A 17,981-nucleotide genomic window follows, 5' to 3' on the forward strand; every position below is an offset into this window, starting at 1 on the left:
TCTCTTCTTTACAGGATATCCCAGCTAGTGCTATGGCCCCTCAAAGTGCAGGAGGCTACCAGGGGTGGGACGGGAAGGAGTCGTGACCATGCAGCTGCATTAATTGCATGTGTGATGGGGCACAGAGAAGCGGCCTAGGACCTGTGTATGTGAAGCTGAAATCCCTGACTCTGTTCCTGCTTACCACTGCCAATATTACATCATTCCAGAAGGGCAGCCAACCCAGTTTTCAGACCGCCATTAAACTGGAAGACAACTGGGTTTATCTTTCCCACCTGTAGTTTTTATATTCAAAGTTTTTTAGGAAAAAGTATATAACACACCAGTCTATTTCTGATCATAGCATATGTTGAAAAGCAGCCTACGATCGTGTACAGATAGATGTACAGGGGGTTGTAGGAAGGGAAAAAACTCTTGCATAAGCTTACACTGCAATACGAATTGAATTTGCCCTATGAGCCAGTGCTGGGGGGTTCGGAGTCATCAAAAGTGAGTTCAGCCACAGAATGCACCTGGGCAGCCGATTTTCATGACTCTGCTCCCCGATGCCTTTCTTACGTGAGAAGATGCTCTAGCTGTTTAACTTCATCTCACTGGAATGTGTTTTGCAAATGTTTTAATAAGTTATGACCCTACTTGTCTATGTAATGCAGTTCCTCAGATACGTCAGCTGCACTCCTCTCAGCTGTTTAAGCTGCAAATTCCTTAATGCCTGGAATGTTTTGGAAAAAGGGAAGCTTATACCTTGCTAAATAGGGCTGTTGCTACCTCAATGATAAATTCTCTGACTGGATTAATATCTAAGAAAACGATTAAAAAAATAAAATAAAGTCTGTATGTTTATTATCTCTCATGACTCCTTCAGGCTGTGCTGGACATTTCCCATCTCCCACAGCGAGAGCGTCTCAGGAGAGGAACCTGTCAGCAAATCTCTCTATACATACTGAAGAGTACCTCCCACTCAGCTGCTCCTTCTTGGACTTTGTGTCCTGCTTAGACACAAATCCTCAGGCACAGGAAGCGTTGCTCTTTGCTTGCTATCAAGGTGCCTCGTTCTTCTGCAGTAGCTGTCAGAAAGATGCAATTTGTGAGTGAACTCTGACACTGCCAAACCATCCAGGTGCTTAGGTAATCATTTTGTTTTAACAAGTGCATAGTACAGAGAGATCATACAATTGGCTTCAGACCAAGTTGGGGAAAAACAAAACAACAAAAAAATCAAACATACAAAACAGCAACAAAAAAAAAACACCCTCTACTGAGAACATCTCATTTCAAGAAGGCCAGCCTGAAGACTATTAAATACTGATTTGAAGGAGCCTGGAAATCAAATCAGGTTTTGGTCTGCTGAACCAACAAGTGCTTTTGAAGGCCTACTGTGTCTACTAGAACAGTGCAAGTTAAGAAGAGATACTTTTCATTGATTGTTACTGCCTTGTTTATCCTCCCTAAGGCCATGAGAACCTGCGTGATCTGCTTTCTATATGATTTTTTAAATTAGATTGCCCTCTCTTTCAACAGGAGCAAGCCAGAACTTTATTCTCCTAAAGAAAGCCTACCTTTGTTCCTTCCAGCTTTTGAATAGCAGCAGTCAGTCCATCCCGTTAGTAGAGACCTGATCTTCACAGCATGGGCCATAGAAGAAAGATTTGTCAGAGCTAGATTCTCAGAATGATTTCACTGCACACTAAACATCTGGTAACCTAAAAGGAGATATGGATAAGTTAAAATAAATTCACAGAGGCCAGCCAACTCATGGAGTTGAGTTCCAAACACACCCAGAAGTGGAGGAAAAGCATGAAGAGTCTTGGGGAGCAGGGTTTTCTTTAGGCAACACTACCAGCTGGGCAAACCTGGGAACCCTCCTAAGGACGCACATCAACCAAATAGACCTGTCTCTATGGGGCTCAGGATATCTAAAACAAACAACTGCTCACAAAACAACTGTGAGAGGAAGCTCTACCTTTCCTCCTTGTGTACAGAGGTTTAAATCACAGGCCTAGGCAACAGGAGGCACAAAGTCAACTCCTTTGTGGGCCTGAGGAGACCTGAGCAATACTTTTGATGATAAACTATTTATTTACTGAAAATAACCTAGCATTCTTTTGAGAAGGAAGGTCTTCACAGGCCAGCAGCTGACAGAACATCAAATACTCAAATCTTTGGCCATGAACAAGCCCAGAGAAGAATCACGTTGACCAGTTTTGGCTAGGGGAAATAAAAATTGATATAAAAAAAACTACATCAAAGCCCTGTCTCATAACAATTAAGTCATTAAGCTCCAAAACAAAAAGGATTGTTGCTCCTGCTTGAGGGCACTTGAATCTACCTCTACCACCATTGTTTAGAACGTGTTTTGCTGTCATGTCTAACAGGATGCCAAGGGAATTATTTCCTGGAAGATTTGTTGCGTCTCTATGTGTACTGATGCCTACAGCACTTCACTTGGATGTAAAATATTACCTTTCTCATGGAAAGTGCTGCTGCATTAGGTGACAGATCTTGATGAAATCTTGTCTCTGGTACTAGGTCCATGGGTTTTTTAAAAAAGACAAAGCCTCCTTATTGCCTTTTATAAAGTACAGGTTTTTACACAGAAGAGGAAACAGATGAAATATCTGTTCATGTTGAAACTTGCAGTCCTCAAGGGGATATTTGTTCCACAGAGAAGTAACGAGGCTCAAATCTTGTTAGTTTGCAATTAGCCGTTCGCAGCTGTTTTCATAGCAGCATTTACAGTAACAAAAAGCACTCAGCAGAGATCAGAAGTGCCTGATACAGACATCAGGATTGATTTTTTTTTCCTTGTGTAAGAGATCACAAATGTTGTTTCAGACCAAACAGTCACCACTAAGTAATTTCCTGTACAACTCACACTACCTTGTATTATCAAAGCTGGGAAAAGATTATCTGAATAGGACAGGTATCATCACAGTCATCAGAGCCGTCCTTCAGTCTTCTGAAATCCATCCCCAAGCATTAATCTCAAATAATTATCTTCTTTTTTCCAATCAGAGCAGTAACTCTGAGACAGACACTATCACAGAGGGTGAGAATACCACCCATCACTCATCTAAAACGTCTTAGAAACATCCCTAGCTGCAGTTAACAGCTAATTTTTATTTGTATTTAACGTGCACAACAATCCAGTTTTGGTTGGTGCTTTTATGCGTATTAAGGGCTAATTTTCCAGCACTGTCTCCCCTTGTACTCTGCCAATGCAAAGACATCCTACAGACGATTTAACAATTTGACCTGAGGTTGACAATCTGCTCTATGATTTCTAGTCACAGAGCTGGAGGCTGGACGAACACCAAGCAGCACACGTACAGATACACAGAGCAGATGAAGAAACAGGACCACATGCTCTCTTGTTAACACTGTGGGGTCTTTGCCCTTGGAGGTGAACACGATTAGGGCAGTCAGCGTGGATGTGGGTGGCAGGCATTCATGAAGGTACCTCTGATCCTCCTGCTGCTCTCCCAATAGAAGAAGGACCTCTCTTGATTGATCAAGGGATCAATCTATGAAGTCAATCAAAAAGAAGAATAAGATGCAAGTATCTTCAGGAAAGGAGCATGCTTTCCTGCTTCCCCCATAGCCCGGTAGACACAGAGTTGCTAAAGAATTTGTACAAGCTACAACTCCCACTGGATCCTGTCTAACATGCCCAGGGTCACAGACTACTAGAATGAGACCAGGAGCCATATGCATTAGATTTAGAAGTCAAGCCCATTTTTATTGTTTTTATATTTAGAAAGCAATTTTAATCGCTGTAACAAATTGCTAGGTGCTGCTGAGAGTCTTGACACCAAGATCCAGTATCATTGTGGAAAACAGGCTCATGCCTGTTATTTTTATTTAGGCAGGTTAGTGTGTTCAATTCAGTTCTAATGGAGAAAAATATGACGATCCTTAGAATGCCAAACTGAGGTCAAATTAAGTGACCTAATCAGTTTTCTGACTTAAAGTCTACACAATTATAAAAAATAATAAAAAATATTTAAAAATATATTTAAAATAGTAAAATATGAAAACACTCAACAGAACAACAGCACAACCATCACCAGCATTCCTGACAGACGGAAGAAATGATTATACTGGCTGAATGTACAGTCATTTTAAAGCATATAAAAATAGATCAGTCTAAACAAAAAATTACTTTTTTTAAAAAAATCATCTATTTAATTATATAAAATAAATCCATATTTACCCATAAATGAGATACTTTATCTCCATGCAAATTACTCATAATGGAACTTCAAGCTAATTAGTTTGGAATGGAAGACCACTCTAAAGGAGTAACTCCGAGAATACTTACCCAGATGATGAAGCTTGTTACTAACAAACATTTGCTTAGTCTCATGATGAAATGCAAAGAGATTTTTAATCTGGCCATTTTATCATTGCAAAGATAATAAAAGCTACTTCTAATTTTTTCCTCCTTTCTTCAAAAATAGCTACATCTTCTGTAATCATTAGAGGTGCAGAGTAAACATTTGACATAAACCTGTGAAAATCTGTTTTAGATGAAATTCTTTTTTAATTGGAAAAAAATTGTTGGAAATAACTCCCAAAGACTAAATTAGAACAGATATTGAGAGCTCTAACTCATACATAGTTAAAAAAAAATATACCTTTAAGCTGATTTACCTCTAATAAAATACCAGAAGGCAGCCTTTCACCTGAAATGTTATTTTATTTTAGCACGTTCTTCCTTGCACATGGTTGTTGGCTCCTCTTATTATTTTAAAGAAATATGCTGGTGAGAGGCTACAACAATATTTTTCTGCCACTGGATGGTCATGCAACATCTCCCATGGTGTGTTTAATATCTAGAGCTGATTGAATTCTTACAGAAGACTCCGTATCAGTTAACAGAATACCCTGTCCACGGCATTGCATGTGTTAAGAGGAGTCAAAGGCTCATCTCAGCAAGAAACTAATAAAAAACATTCCTACTAAAGATAAGACTTCTAATGAATAGTGAAAAAAAAATAAATCAAAGGATATTTCATCAGTTGCCTTTTGGTTCATATTGGTCACAGATGACTTTTTATTAATCGAGGAAAAAATATTCAAAGCAACAGTAGGTTTTTGATTAGTTTGATAACTTCATAGGAATTTACCACCCTTATGGCTGTGATATTCAAGGATTTGCAGTACTGGAAAAGATCTGCTTTCTTCGCTGATATTCACCCAGTTACCACTGCTTCCACTAGCAGAAAAAAACACCTCTACTTGCTTCTCCCGCCAACGAAGAAAATCAGCTACTAACTCCATCACAGCCTTCTACTACGGGAGAGAAAGAAAAAAAACCTTGCCTCCCAAAAACTGACAAAACCAGTTCCAAATTCCAAATCATTAAAGCCAGACAACTAAATTAAGTTTATAGGTGATGCGTTGTTGCCTGGACTTGCGGGGATCTTCCCATAAATAGCAGAGCTCTGGTACTGGGAGACATCACATTCCCTTCATCTGGCAACACAAGGCTTCAGAAAGGGAAGTTGTTTTCTTCCACCAGGACATAAGATCTGGCATTTTTAATTCACTGCTCTGAGTGTCTTGAAGTCACACAGTCCTCTACTTGTCTATCTTCAAAGATAACTTCATTTTCTTAAAAGATTATCTTGCTTGTAAACAACTTCTCAGAAACTACCACCTTTCCCTCTGCTCATACAGCATCATGCTTCTGACGCTGTGTCAGCTGCTGGCACCTGAAATAACCATGGATTTTTTTAACCAGTCTGTTTTGATACTTCTACCTGTCTGCAGTTCCTTTAACGTTGCTCTCTAATGTGACTTTTCTGGGTTTTCTGTTAAATGCGTCAGAAAATGGCACAGTTACTTGAGAGAACAGATCCTGGTTTCACTTTTAGTGACCGCTTATTGACTTTGGACATCATATTTCCCCCAGTGCTTTGGAGAGAGGGAAGTGAGCACTTGGAATTGTGTCCCTAAGCCCAAACTTCTCTGCAGGCACTGCATTTCTCACTGAAATTGTGGCTCATTACAAACATCAGACTATCAGATATTTTCAGCTGAAGCCACTGAGCTGTTTCTCTGTAGCATGTTACAGTAAAGCCTCAGCAAGGAGAACATCACAAGAACTTAAGGGTAAAGGTGTAAGGCAAGTGCTTATTTTTCCCCAGTGCAACACAAACCAGCCAGGCTAACTTTGGTCTGTCCTTAGCTACCACCTTTGCTTGTCTTTGTTTTCAGCATACACTGCAAATCCCTGAAAATTTCTTGACTAGAGTTCATCTATTCAAGGCAGCATTGAAAAGGCCTTCTCAAATGTCTGAACTGGTCAAAGACCCATGCTAGAAAACTAGAGATGAAGCATACAGCAGCCTTCAGAATATCCACTAATTTCAGCAGAGGTCAAGAAGCACAATGGAACATGAAACAGAAGGCTGCCTCTGAATGGCAGGCAGCACTTCTGTGCTGTGCAGGTGATGGAGCACTGGCACAGGCTGCCCAGAGGCTGTGTGTGGGGTCTGCTCCTTGGAGATAGTCAGCAGCTGCCTGGACGTGGGCCTGGGCCCCCTGCTCTTGTGTCCCTGTTGCAGCGGAGGTTTGGCCTGGTGGACTCAGAGAGGCCTTTCTACCTTTAATAGTTATCCAATGAACTTATGCTGAGCCACAATATGGCTGTGTATGTGGCTGACAGTACCGACACAATTCTTGCACGAGTCTCAAAGGCACATTAGCAGATACCCCTCTGATGATGTCACCCCAGCAAGACTTGTTCCCCAGGAACTCACTGGCTTTCCTGTGTCACATTCACTACTCCACTGGCAGGCTTGTTCCTTCAGTGGTTTGCAGCCAGCAGTCCTCCAGCTGCTCATCCTGTTGGCAATAGCTAGAATTTTCCTTCCCTCCTTCAGAGCTGACAGCTATTTCTATTATGAGACTGCGAACTTTCAGTATTATTCTAGAAAGTATGTCACATCGCTATTTTCCACCTCAGAACTGAACTACATAATTTCCACTCAGATATTACTTACACGCACTGAAGCTTTTTCTAGTAGCTAATAAAAAGTAATCAGTTTTCATTCTTACTCTCAGGACAGCAAAATTTTTCTTGCCTCTTCATAGTTTTAATATCTTCCTGAAATGGAAGCAGCCATTTCCTCCTTAAAATTGCCCTCAAAGAGGCACTCAGGAGGTGTGAAGTCTGCAGGTTAGATGCAAACTATTGAAAGCTCAATTGAGAGCTCCCTTCTGGTCTTCCATAGTTCAGTACTTTGAGAAGCAGATGATAAAATTTTCTCAAGGAAAAAAAAAAACAAAACTATATATTCTCCCACAGTAATCTCCCGATTTCTCATTTTCACTATCAACAAGGAAAGTAAAGAGGGCTAAACACACAAAGGGAAGCGGAAAACTCACAAATGGGAGGAAAGAAACAAGATGCAGAACAGCCACAGGCTGTAAGGCTTAGCCCATGTGAAACACAGACCTAGAGAAACATCTTGGCCAAGATCCTTCTTCCCATCAATCAAGATGTTATACAGAGAAGCAAGTAGAATTACAGGTAACCACTAATGCTAAAAATTTGTTACTACACCATAGTGAAGTGTGTTACTTATTCTTCAGAAAGTACCCCGAGTTATTTTCTAGCCCAATAGCCCCAACAGGGAGTTATTTAATCCATTAGCTGTAGTTCTTCTTTCCTTTATTAGTTGTTCTAGAACTACATTTTTTTTTTCTAAAACTTTTTCTCTTCTTCTAAAGCATACACATGGTCTGCATCGTCCCGTACTTCCCTTATCCATATATAAAACAGGAGATATATTCATTCACAAGTCAAAAGTAGAACTTAATGGAAAGATAGGAAATACAGACTTAAGTACTGCCTTGCACAAAATTAGGTAGGTTTTTTTTGATGTCTTACTTCAAAACATGCAACTTCTAAGAAGCAGTACTAGAGGATGTCCACCTAATGAAAAGTCTAATCTCAAATCTGACAGAAACAGGCAGCAGGAATTACCAGCTTAACATCACAGCCATCCAGAAACATCACACACGGAGCTACCCACACAGCAACACCACATTGCTGTTTTCATGCCATGTAACCTCTATAGAAACACAGGTTAGTAGCAGGGCATGAACACAACTTGGGCTTACTGCCTCACACGCAGTCATTTTCTAAAGGTTGAAACACAGCAGGAAGAAAGCAATTAATTTCAATCAATCAAATAAACATACACAAAAAGGGTCTAAGAGACAGAAAAGGAATTGTTAACTATCCTGCATACATAATAGTACGCAGTTTAATAAGAGATAACCTTATTTTTTCTTTTTAACTCTGGTTTAAAAATAACAAAGCATTAATTCTTTCTTTAAAAATAGATTCAAACTTTACTTATGTCAGAAAATTATACGAGACTAATACCATGCTTTGTCTCTTTCCATTGAAATAACCCACGGATTTTATGTTATAAAAAGACTCCTGGATTGCCAGGACACACTTGAAATAGTAACTTATTGAGAGCCACTTTATGCTTTGAAAAACTTAATAATAGTCCTCCTTTGCACTTGAATTTCAGCACATTATTATTATTTTCCATTTTCAATCCATTCTGGATATGAACATACCTACCTAACCAACTACTTTGGCTTTCATATTATAATCATATGCTTGTGTCAAAAAGAACAACTCTGCACACAGAAGTAAGTGCTACTATTACTCTTTCATTTACCTCAGAACTGTGTTCTTAACAAAAATACTCCCTCAGAAAGAACCCAAAGAAGGTAATGCAACAGAGACAGACATTGTCATGTGGGAACTATTAATTCATTGTAAGAAGGTAAAAGTGTGAATGCTAATTTCTGGAGGTGTACTGAAGATAGACGAATGCCACAAATGCAAGTGGTTGGCAGCTGGAAGAATAACAACATGTTTTTTCCTCCAGGTTCATGTATTGTTACTCTCTTGCCACATCATGCTTTGTAAGAAAGGACATAAGCTTCAAACACCGACCTGAACTTTTTTTTTTTTTTTTTGAGAACAGCATGAGCAAGAACATCTTCACCACCTATCCTACAGACTACCACCCTGAACCACCTGGTGCACTCTCAGTTAAAGGATTAAACTTGAAGAAAAGTTTAAGAAATTACTTTTCATTATTGGCCAATGAGCTAAAACATTTAGTACAACGGGCTGAAGCAAAATGGCATCATCGCAAAGGCCCCACCTGTTGATCCTGCATCACAAGCATGGTCAGGGGCAACAACAGAACTCTGCTCCCAGGACAGCCTGCTGTTTGCAGCTGGCACTCAAATACTGCTCCCTGTGTTCCTTTAAATTGCCCCAGTCATTTCAAAGAGCTTACGATGACAGCGTTGGGGTTGGCAGCACAGAAACCAAATTCCAGAAGAAACGAAGCAAGATTTTGTAAGCTTCTCAGAGGTTTGAAGAAAGATGTAAAATGGAACATTTTGACAGAGACAAATATTTAATTCAACACAGTACTACTGGAAGCAACAGGATAATTTCAGAATGAAGCAGGCAGCTTCAGCATCAGACTAATAACCTGCTCTGAAGACCTATCAAACAAATTACTTGTACATTTCCTTCTTATCCCTCAGTTTGATCAGCAGGTCCTTGTTCAGTCATGCTTCTTTCCTGCTACCTCTGCTTGATTTCATGCACTGGGGGGATGGAGAGCTCTTGTGTTTTAAGGCATCCTTAAAGAGCTCCCAGCTCTGCTCTGTTCCTTAGTCCTTAAGGACAGTTTTCCAGGGGATCTCATCTAATAATTCCTAAGCCAGAAGTTCACTCTTCTGAAGTTCCACACCCTGACTCTGCTCTTTGCTAGACTGCTTCCAAACTTTTCCAAACTTAGCCTCTTTAATGATCTCCTCTACATCAGTGAGCACTGGGTACAGTAGCGCTTCACCTCTTGTTGGTTTGTCTAATACCTGGACTAGGAAGTTACAACACACTCCAGGTGTCTCTTGGAGAACAGTTTCTGCTTAAATGTCCAGGATCTCTATATCATCTTTGTTCTTCCTTGATATTTTTTTTCTCTGGTGATTATTGAATGGATAAGCTCCTAAGAGCTAAACTCCAATAGAACATAAATTCTCTGGTAATGGAAACACATAGGTTCTACCTCTGTACCCAATCATAGTACAAAAATCTTGTACTTGTTTTTTGCAATTTTCCTGACTTTTAATACTTCCCACACAGGTAAACGGGACCAAAATATTGCAGCTTTGCCAAGCATTTGTGAAACATGTGTTTAGGTTAGACAGATCACAAGCAGAACTGAGGGGGCAGGAACAGAATTTCTTACTCTATGTGAATGCCTTGACAAAGCTTCTCCACTAACAGCCCTTGGTGAACTTCACAAGTCCAACACAAGAATTTCAGTACAAGAGACAATTAAAATGGTCCACTGAGAAAAGTCTCAAAATAAATATGTAAAAGACAAAATTAAATCCAATAGGAAAAAAGTTGAGGAAAGAAAAGCAAGGCTACCACCTGTGATCAATTTCACAGAATTAAGATAAAACCATGGAATAACTATTCAGCAGTGCAGCAAAAAGCCATGAATTCAAGCTTGAAGTGTTCTATTACAACTGTGAAAATGAATTAATATATAAAACAAAAATATAGTGTATTTGCTGGGGGCAGTCATAGAAATAACAGTAATTTAGTTGTAATCTCCAATCCTTTTTCACTAAAGTCCTTGCAGTTCTGCCTGAGCAGGCACCTGGACAAGCTGACCTTGAGAGATCGCTTCCAACTACAACTGTTCTGCGATCCTGAGACCACTTGAGCATGTTAACACTGAACTGAATTCTTCACCGGTAGCTACTTGGAACACAGGACCAGAATTTCCAGTAATCCTCAGTATTATATATGGATGTTGTTAATACAAGTGATTTAATTACTGTGAGTGCTAAAGGAAGTAACTGTTTAACATTTATAATTTATCATCATTGGTTCAGGACTGCAGAATGGCTTGTAAAGTGATATTAAGACATCGTGACCTTAAAATGCAGCACTGAGGCAGCTTACTGAAGTCTAATAGTCAAATGTAGCTTGAAAAGGCAACAATCGCTGAGCGACGAATGCTCAATTTCTAGCATTAATCATTTTAGTCCGAGGAAAAATAATTTTATCAACTACAACTTATTGATGAAAAATTGACAGGAATGAGTAAGAACTATGAACTACTTTTCAGTTTTTACTGTTTACAGCCAGTGGGATTTCCAGCTAAAACCCCACAAAATGAGAAAGGGTGGAATACTGCGTCACGGAGAAAATCTCATACTGCAAAACAGCACCAAATAGTTTTGCAGAGCAGAGGACTGACTTCCCAGTCTTGCTATGCAACATATGTAATGGTAGCTGTATTTAGGGAAACACAAACACATACACTTCAGCATATACTTAACCAGCCTTACTTGTAGACCATAACAAGATTCAAAAGAACCACAACTGAATTCTTAACAGCACAAGCACCAGACTGAGACCTGCTGCAGCAGAGCTGTACAAAAGGCCACATACTTCTCAGGGTACTTTCAAGAACAGTAAAAAGAGCCCTTTTAAATCATCGCACCCTTTCATCCTTTTTGTTTAGGTCCAAAGGATAAGGTTTGCTTTCAATCAGCTCTCTCCACCACTCATGTTATTCTGCACTTCAAAATATCATTGCTGCTGCTGAAACACACACACACAAAAAAAGTCACTCATTTTCTTTTTAAACCAATACATTTCCAACAAAAAAGAATTAGAGAAATCTCTGATGATCTAACTTATTCTCAGCATTCCCCCAACCTTGTGAATACGCTGTTCCTCCAAGTTATATAGCTATATACAAAGTTTTATTACGGAGCAAGACGAAACACATAGGTGGTGCATAACAAGCATACTTTCAAGAACCAGTAAGACTGTGACATACAAAAAATATGTAAACTAAATTTTTTTCAATGACTGTTCAGAATCATTACTGAATATGTTAGGAGTTTGTTTGACAGAATTTCCATTTTGAATATACATAAAGATTATAAGATGAAACACATGACAAATATTCCTTAAAACCAAAGCCATTGCTTTGGTTTTTTGGTTATTTATAATTTACAAGTATGATGTCATGAAAGAATAACAGATATATCCTGGTATTCTCTTAAGTGGCGCATATCAGCAGGGAAGGACTTTTTCTTCCGTCATGGTTTGCATTAGAGCACTTTATTTTAATCAAGGTATTTAGCTGCCTCACAAGTTCACGTTCATAAACTGCTTGTGTGTTTCTGTTATATAAACGTCAGTCATGTTTTTGTCTATGTTAAGACAGAAATCAGAAGGGGAACAAGCCAAGTTTCAAAGCATCATATATCACTACTGCTACTGTCCATATAAAAGTTTAAGTATGTACATATATTTTAATCCAGGCAACAAACAACTTTTTATTTCATATGAAAGCTCAGTCCTCTCACTTTTTTTTGTTTTCAAATTCTCAACATGGAGTTCTGCACTCACCTCACTTCTACACTCACAATGATCCCAGAACCCACAATGACCTTGCTCATGACACAGAATAGCAAGGCACAAACGCTTTTTGAGACAAGAGTACCAGAAACACGATTTAACTTTTGTATGCCCTAAAAGGAGTTCTCTGCTCGTAGGTGCATAGTTCTGTAGGGCCGTAATCAAACTAGCAGTTTTTCCCAACCTAGAACTTCACCAACACATCCTCTTCTCCATGAAGAAAGAACTTAGGGAGTTAACTTTGAAGTATCATATTCAATGATTGCAGCGTGGGGTTTTAGGTTGTAGTGCAGGACTGCATACAGCTGTGCAGATCCACTGCTGTTACTCAAGGAGCAACTGCTCTCCCAGAAATGGATGGACCTGTGGTCTTGGTGGCTTCAGGGTCCTTGGAAAACAAGTAATACTCAAAGCAGTAGGGGGATTGCCTCAGGTGGAAGAAGCTTTGTCAGTGGAGTAAAAGATATTCATGCAAATGAACATGCAGCATATGAGAAAAAATGAATAGATCTACGTGTGACTTTCTTACACTCAGTAGCTAAAGGAATGAGGCTGCAATGAAATTCCAGACAGAACTGAATTCCTATGAATTTGAAGGTAAAACATTCAGTGAAAATAATGCATCGTGCTTTTTTTTTTTTTGCATCGTTTCATAGATAGATGATATTTACACAGCTGACACTGGATAATATTCAACAATAGCAATATTGTTCCTGAAATACAAAACACTTCCTGCTAAGCAACTTTGAAAAGTCAATACAGCAACTGGCAAATTTAAGAATCAGATAAGAATGCGACTTGACAAAATGACATCCTATTTTCCAGAGATCAACTGTCTTAGTTTTATTTTAATCAGAGATGAGATACAATTCCAAGTCTACGCATTTCACAACTTAAAACATCTGAAATTATAACTTTTTTTTTTTTAAGTAAAGTATATACATGAATTTCTGGGTATTCAAGTTACTGGTTAGTCTAGAGGAACATTATTTGCAACGTATGGGCAAAAGCATCAACACTTATTTTGATAATTTCTTTACCTTTATCTTCCTCCTCTCTACATCTCCTGAAAATAAATCATAGTTACATGATTTTATCCATTAAGTCCTAGACATAAGCTTATTACTTAATCTAGAATTTCACTTTCAGCTAGTTACACATTCATGGTATAACTTTTCGTAGTGTTATTAAAAAATAAAATGGAATAAATAAATAACCACATTTTTAAAAATGTCACCTATCAGCTGAGAAAATTAATTTCTACTTAAGTTCTTTTTATTATTACAAGGTAATTCTTGTAATTACTGGATGTTACTGAACATGAACTCTCCCTGGAGAAAACAGTTATTTCTATATAATGAAACTTTGCTCAAGTAAACAGAGAAAAGCTACAACAGATTAATATAAAATAAACATTATAGAAAGTTAATATTTAAAAGGCACACAAATGCTTCAACCATACAGTTTCAAATCTTTATTGTTTTAAAATTCTACATGTCTTTTACAATTACAATAATTTGTTACTTAAATGACTCTTGTATGGTTAATGTACAATGAGTTTTTTCCTGAAACTCAACCATGAAATACAATTTCATCAATATGATTTTTCTAAATAGATTAATACAAGATTTCTGGTTTGTCAGGAAGAACAAGTGCTTCACTTTGAACAAAGAGCACAGCTGTCTTCCCTTCAGAATCTGTGTGATCAATCCATTGAAAGTGCTTTTGAAGATTGCAGATCTAACTGTGACTGATTTCCAAAATCAGTCCAACAAATTACAAGGGTTTTTGTTTTTTTTTTCTTTTTTTTTTTAATAACATTAAAGAGCATTTTCATGTAATGAAACAAGTTGCAGTAGTTATTTTTATTCATCTACTGAGGCAAACTCATGTTGAAGAAAAATTATATGATTATCTGCATGCAATGAACACTCCTCTTTAAATAGTTGATGAATTTTACACATACAAAGAATCTGTTAAAGAGTGCAAGTACTTTGATAATGATTTCACAAAAGGACATATGCTGGTAATAATGGTAACTAACACTTAACACCTAAATACAAGCTAATGTATATTTAACAGGCAATTAACATGGCTGACAAACCATGTTGCATGTGGATGCCCTTTGAGAAAATGAACGCATTTGGTCCACACTCCTAAAGTTATCAGGGTAAAAAACTGGAACGGTTAGGGCCAGAGATTTTGATGCAACTCTTGTTTCTAAAATGTGACCTGTTAAAAAGTAAAAGCAGTACATCAGTGAAGTATCTTGTCACATGAACTCAGTATAAAAACATGGCCTGGTATTCGGAGCGATGAATGAGCACTGAAGGACAAGTCAAAAAAGAATGGAGACAGAATGGACTGAAATTCTGTTGTGTTATACTTTCTTGTTCCATGGTACTGCTTTCACTCTATAGAATTTTGTACCCAAAGGAACTTTAAATCTGTTTTGTGCCTATAAAAACAAAAAAAAAGAAAAACAAAACAAATCACATTAGAAATGTAATCGGAAGACTATTCCTCTGATTAATACATTTTTAAGCAAAAATAGACTCCCATCCCTCCTCTTTCGAGTCTGGCAAAGTTCCTCCATACTTCCTCATACTGAATTATTTCTATATCTGGGCCTTCAGTGATGCCGCATTATTTCCCCTGATGCTTAAAGGTACCACAATTTTTCTAGGAATCAAAGGGAACTTTATAATTGCAGCCTACAAGTCACTGAAATGTGATTGCACAGGATTATCAGAAATGTTCAGAAGGATCCAGAGAAAGCAAAGTTTTCTCACACAGGCAGGTTTTCCAGAGGCAATTCCACCCAAGTCACTTGCTCACTTTCTCTTTTTTCTAGTTCCCCTTCTTGTGCTATTCAATGACTTGAAGAGTAGAGCAGGAATGGCAGAACCTTGTACAATTTTCTTCCTGAAGTACTCTCATTCATTACTCTAAAATTTTTACAAAGACAATCTGATTTTCTTCTCTATTAATTTAATCAGATTATGTTTCTTCTCCCATTTCCTTACCTTTTTTGCCTGGCAATATTCCTTCTCCATCACTTTTCCCAGCACCCAAGGTCTCCTAGATGCACCTGAAGCTAAAGAGACAATATATTTATTATTATGGGTATATCAACTGCAGGTAACAGAAAAGATGTAAGAACAAGGTCACTGGAAATTTCAAATCTAAAAAATTGCTTTTTCAGTTTAGATTTAATTTGTAAAATTAAAATTAGAGAAAACAAAAGCAAATCAAAACTCTCACTTCACTTAAGGGCTGAAAATTAGTTAACCCAGCCTGATCTTTGGGTTGGACTGAAGATAATAATTTCTTGAAGTATTTCAAAAGATTGAAAGTCTTTGTACAAAACTTCCAGCTTGTATAAAGTAAGGAAACGTTTATTTCTCTTCTATTCTACAAAACAGTATCTATTTTACTTGCTTTCCTCTTCTCAAAGCATCAATGATCACGGCATGAAAAAAGCATCAAAAACAGACTGAAGGAACAGCTCAAATACGCTGTGCATTAGCAGCGCTCTTCTAAGCCTGACTATGAAAAAACTATCTAGTGATAAGAACATGAATCACTCGAATCAGTGTCTGAAATTTTATTCTTACTGTCAAAAATTAATTTGCTTATTAATAATTGTCTCAGTTTCAGCAGGGACAGAACTGTTTTCTTCAGAATGCCCGTTATGATGCTATGTTTTGGTTCTAGGAGAAAAACAATGCTGATAACACATCAATGTTTATAGTTACTGCTAAGCAGTGTTGTACAGAGCCAAGGCTGTTTCAGTTTCTCAGCTCATGCTAAGGGCTGGGAGGAGACAGAATCAGCACAGCTCACTTAAACTGGCCAAAGGGATATCCCATACCATGTGACATCATGCCGTAGGAGAGACCTGAAGGCGGTGTGAGTTCATCACGCTCTTCAGCTACTTCGAGGGCTAGCTGGGCACTGGGTGGGGGCTGGTGAGCAATTGCTTGTGCATCACTTGTCATACACACACACTTATAATTATTATCCTTTTCTCTATGTTAGTAAATAGTTTTTATCTCAACCCATGAGTTCTACTTTTTTTTTCTGCTTAATTGGAAGCAGTGGGGAAAGTGAGTGAACAACTGTGTGGTGCTTAGCCACCTGCCAGGTTAAACCACAATAATGAAGCAGATTCCATTCTGCTTCAAACTTCTACAGACCTGTATGAAGCATGTGAAGCATTCATACCCGACCCAAATCCACTTAAACTAACATTTAAATCAGAAAATACAGTTTTTCTGAATTTGCTTATTTCACAAAAATGAGAAAGATGCCATTTATCCCTGAAATTTGCAAATGAAAGCTTCTATATCCAGATGATGTGTAACATCACAGAAAACATGCAGTCTACGGTCAATTTCAGTGTCATTCAAAGCAGAGAAAATCTATGACAACTTAAACCTCTAACATTTAATACTATAGTTAGATCTGTATAGAATTATTAACATGATATATCCATGTTGGTACAACAGGTCAGATTCAGATTTTTTCTGGCAGTCCTTAAAATAATAATCTGCAGTGCCTAGGCCTACACCAATTATAACTTATCACAAGTTATAGTGAAGTAATAACCTTTTTTTCATTTTTCCCACTTTACTGGTGTGAGGATAGAACCAAGACACTGCTTCCTAAAGTACCAAACTCAAAATAAATGTGTTCCAAAAGCAAATTTTAAATCTTCATCGTTGTTCTACTCACAGTTTTCTCAAATTTGAACACTACCTCTAGTTAACAAGTGGTGAAGAATGGAAGAAACTAAGTCGATTAGAAGAGTTCAGTGAATCACAACTTCAGAATAATATACAAACTGACACAGAGGTTACCTTATGTATGAAAAACAATAAAATCAATCATATTTCATAGATATATGCAATACCAATGCCATTGTTAGATTATATCTGTCTGTAAGTATTGTAGGAATGCTTCCCCTATGTGTCACAGAAAACACAGCATAGATTCATCAGCAGCCTTGAAATCAGTTAGAGCTTGGTGGCTTTATCTTTCACTGTGATTGAAATCTACAATAAGGTCAGCTGATTGAGAGGAAGTTGACAGCGTCTCACAACACCATATAGAAATTTTCACTGAAAAGTCAGAATTAGTATGAAAGTTCCTTTTGATGTATGCTCTTACACATTTTTGCAATGAAAATATGGAGCATGGTGGGCTGGGAAGGTTTGCAATGCGTACATTAGGTATGTTAGTTTAAAAACATTTATATGAATCTATTTCTTTTAGTGTGTAGTTTAGTGCAATACACTAAACATTCTGCTACTTTTCCTAATTTCAACGAGATTAATGCTTCAACTTCGCAAAGTTTACATAGCTGCCAAAAATAGCTGACATATAATGTAAATATTAAAGGGTGGGGGTAAGCAAATGCACCACCAACTTCGGTGGCAACATAAGCAAAACATACAGAAACTATTCTCTG

General features: G+C 37.9%; 1 protein-coding gene across 4 annotated transcripts in view; it reads right to left on the reverse strand.

Annotated features, from left to right (window-relative positions):
• The window catches only part of RB1CC1 (RB1 inducible coiled-coil 1), a 73,683-nt gene continuing 69,040 nt past the window's right edge, over window positions 13,339-17,981 (reverse strand). For 2 of the 4 annotated variants that reach the window (XM_021386530.1, XM_021386532.1), the window contains 2 exons: window positions 15,535-15,605; window positions 13,339-14,966 (listed from right to left, as the gene is read on the reverse strand). In XM_021386530.1, the coding sequence (XP_021242205.1) occupies window positions 14,889-14,966; window positions 15,535-15,605 (149 nt within the window). In that variant the 3' untranslated portion in view covers window positions 13,339-14,888. The remainder of the gene's footprint in view (window positions 14,967-15,534; window positions 15,606-17,981) is intronic. The other 2 variants (XM_021386531.1, XM_021386529.1) reach the window with 1 other exon arrangement.

This window comes from Numida meleagris, chromosome 2, assembly GCF_002078875.1.
Source record: "Numida meleagris isolate 19003 breed g44 Domestic line chromosome 2, NumMel1.0, whole genome shotgun sequence".
Taxonomy (NCBI): Eukaryota; Metazoa; Chordata; class Aves; order Galliformes; family Numididae; genus Numida; species Numida meleagris.